This window comes from Haplochromis burtoni, unplaced genomic scaffold, assembly GCF_018398535.1.
Source record: "Haplochromis burtoni strain Fernald_Lab_line unplaced genomic scaffold, NCSU_Asbu1 Contig_57, whole genome shotgun sequence".
NCBI classification, from domain to species: Eukaryota; Metazoa; Chordata; class Actinopteri; order Cichliformes; family Cichlidae; genus Haplochromis; species Haplochromis burtoni.
Genome location: NW_024582418.1, coordinates 2,623,987 through 2,625,288, shown reverse-complemented (window position 1 = coordinate 2,625,288; position 1,302 = coordinate 2,623,987). Strand labels below are relative to the sequence as shown.

The following is a 1,302-nucleotide window of genomic DNA, read 5'->3' as shown; positions in this document are numbered from 1 at the left end:
GTGAAGAAGTAACAGTGAAATAAACACAGTGTAAGTTTGTTATAGGTTTAAGTGAAATACCTGGCAAGCAGGTAAATGCACTAGCATTGGAGGAAATCTTCATCTCTATCTTAAGTTTATCGTCAATGATAGGCGACAAATTTTGGGAGTAAAATCTCCGAAAAATATATATTTAAGAGGTGTTTGCCTTTACATGATGTTAGAAATAAAGCTTTAAATGAATGTGCCTCATGCCTTTTTCTTTGGGCTTTGAAATATAACAAATACGTCACAGTCAGGATTTTAGTGCATTTTTTAGCTTTTCCATTTGGGCCTTTTAAGGTCCTGAAACACATTAGTACTATTAAGGCAGCTGTGACTTGGACCAGATCTCTTCTAGCCTGCACAAGCTGCTGTTAGTCAGGAGATAAAAATCACAAAGAGCATGTTTTTGAAAAGCTTTGAGATACAGTCACTGCTGCTGTTCTCAAAAAAGGCTTTGTCAGCATGCTTGTGACTAAAGTCATGAATTAATTTGTCCCCAACTGAGTCACACCAGTAAATAAAGAAAAGAATAAGACATCTATGCTCTACAGTGCAGACTCCCTCAATGGTGTCACCCAAACTGTGTTTTTTTTTTTTTACCTTTTATGGCCTTTTTGGTGACTTAAGTCTCAGCATATAAACAGTGCAAGCTTCAGGTGCATGTTTGTTTCAGTTCAAGAAGAAGCCACAATCCAGTTATTCTTGATGGATTTAGCAATCTGTGTAGCACCACAACTCCAGACATTGCTGCCCAGTTGTGCAGGGCGATTACTCAGATGTTGGGTAAAGACCATCGTTTAAGTCATTAGGAGCCGTATAATGTTGGAAGGAGGAAGATAAAAGGAATTAGTCATCATTTGCATGATTCCTTAGATAAAATGAATCATGTTATGAAAGCTAAGGTGAACGGACCTATTCAGCTTTAGATTGTCTTTTATGCATGTGTGTTTTTTTTCAGCAGGTTTGTAAATCTATTATCTATTTTTTTATTTTTTTTCTAAACTGCGAGGTCATCTGCTCTAGTTCGGCTGCTCGTTCCGCTGGCTTTGCTGTATCTTCGCTTGTCCTTATGCAGCAGCACGTCCGAGCCACCATTTTGGATCTGAACACAGCCGACGTCCCTGCTCTCGGGGGTATAGCAGTTAGCATCGGGTCTCAGGTATCTCCCATCTTGGATCTGACCGTCATTGGTCTTCTGCCATCCATGCGAATAGCAGCTCATTTGGAGGAAGTTTACCTCTTCCACTGCGGCTGCCATTTTGTTCTGCTCGGTAGCCA

General features: G+C 40.1%; 1 protein-coding gene across 1 annotated transcript in view; it reads right to left on the bottom strand.

The window, feature by feature from the left end:
* Positions 1-6: 6 nt before the first annotated feature.
* The window catches only part of LOC102296777 (gap junction alpha-5 protein), a gene marked incomplete in the record, with an annotated part of 14,440 nt that continues 13,144 nt past the window's right edge, over positions 7-1,302 (bottom strand). Inside the window, 1 exon segment of the mRNA XM_042220924.1 lies at positions 7-1,302. Coding sequence (XP_042076858.1) covers positions 1,022-1,302 — 281 coding nt within the window.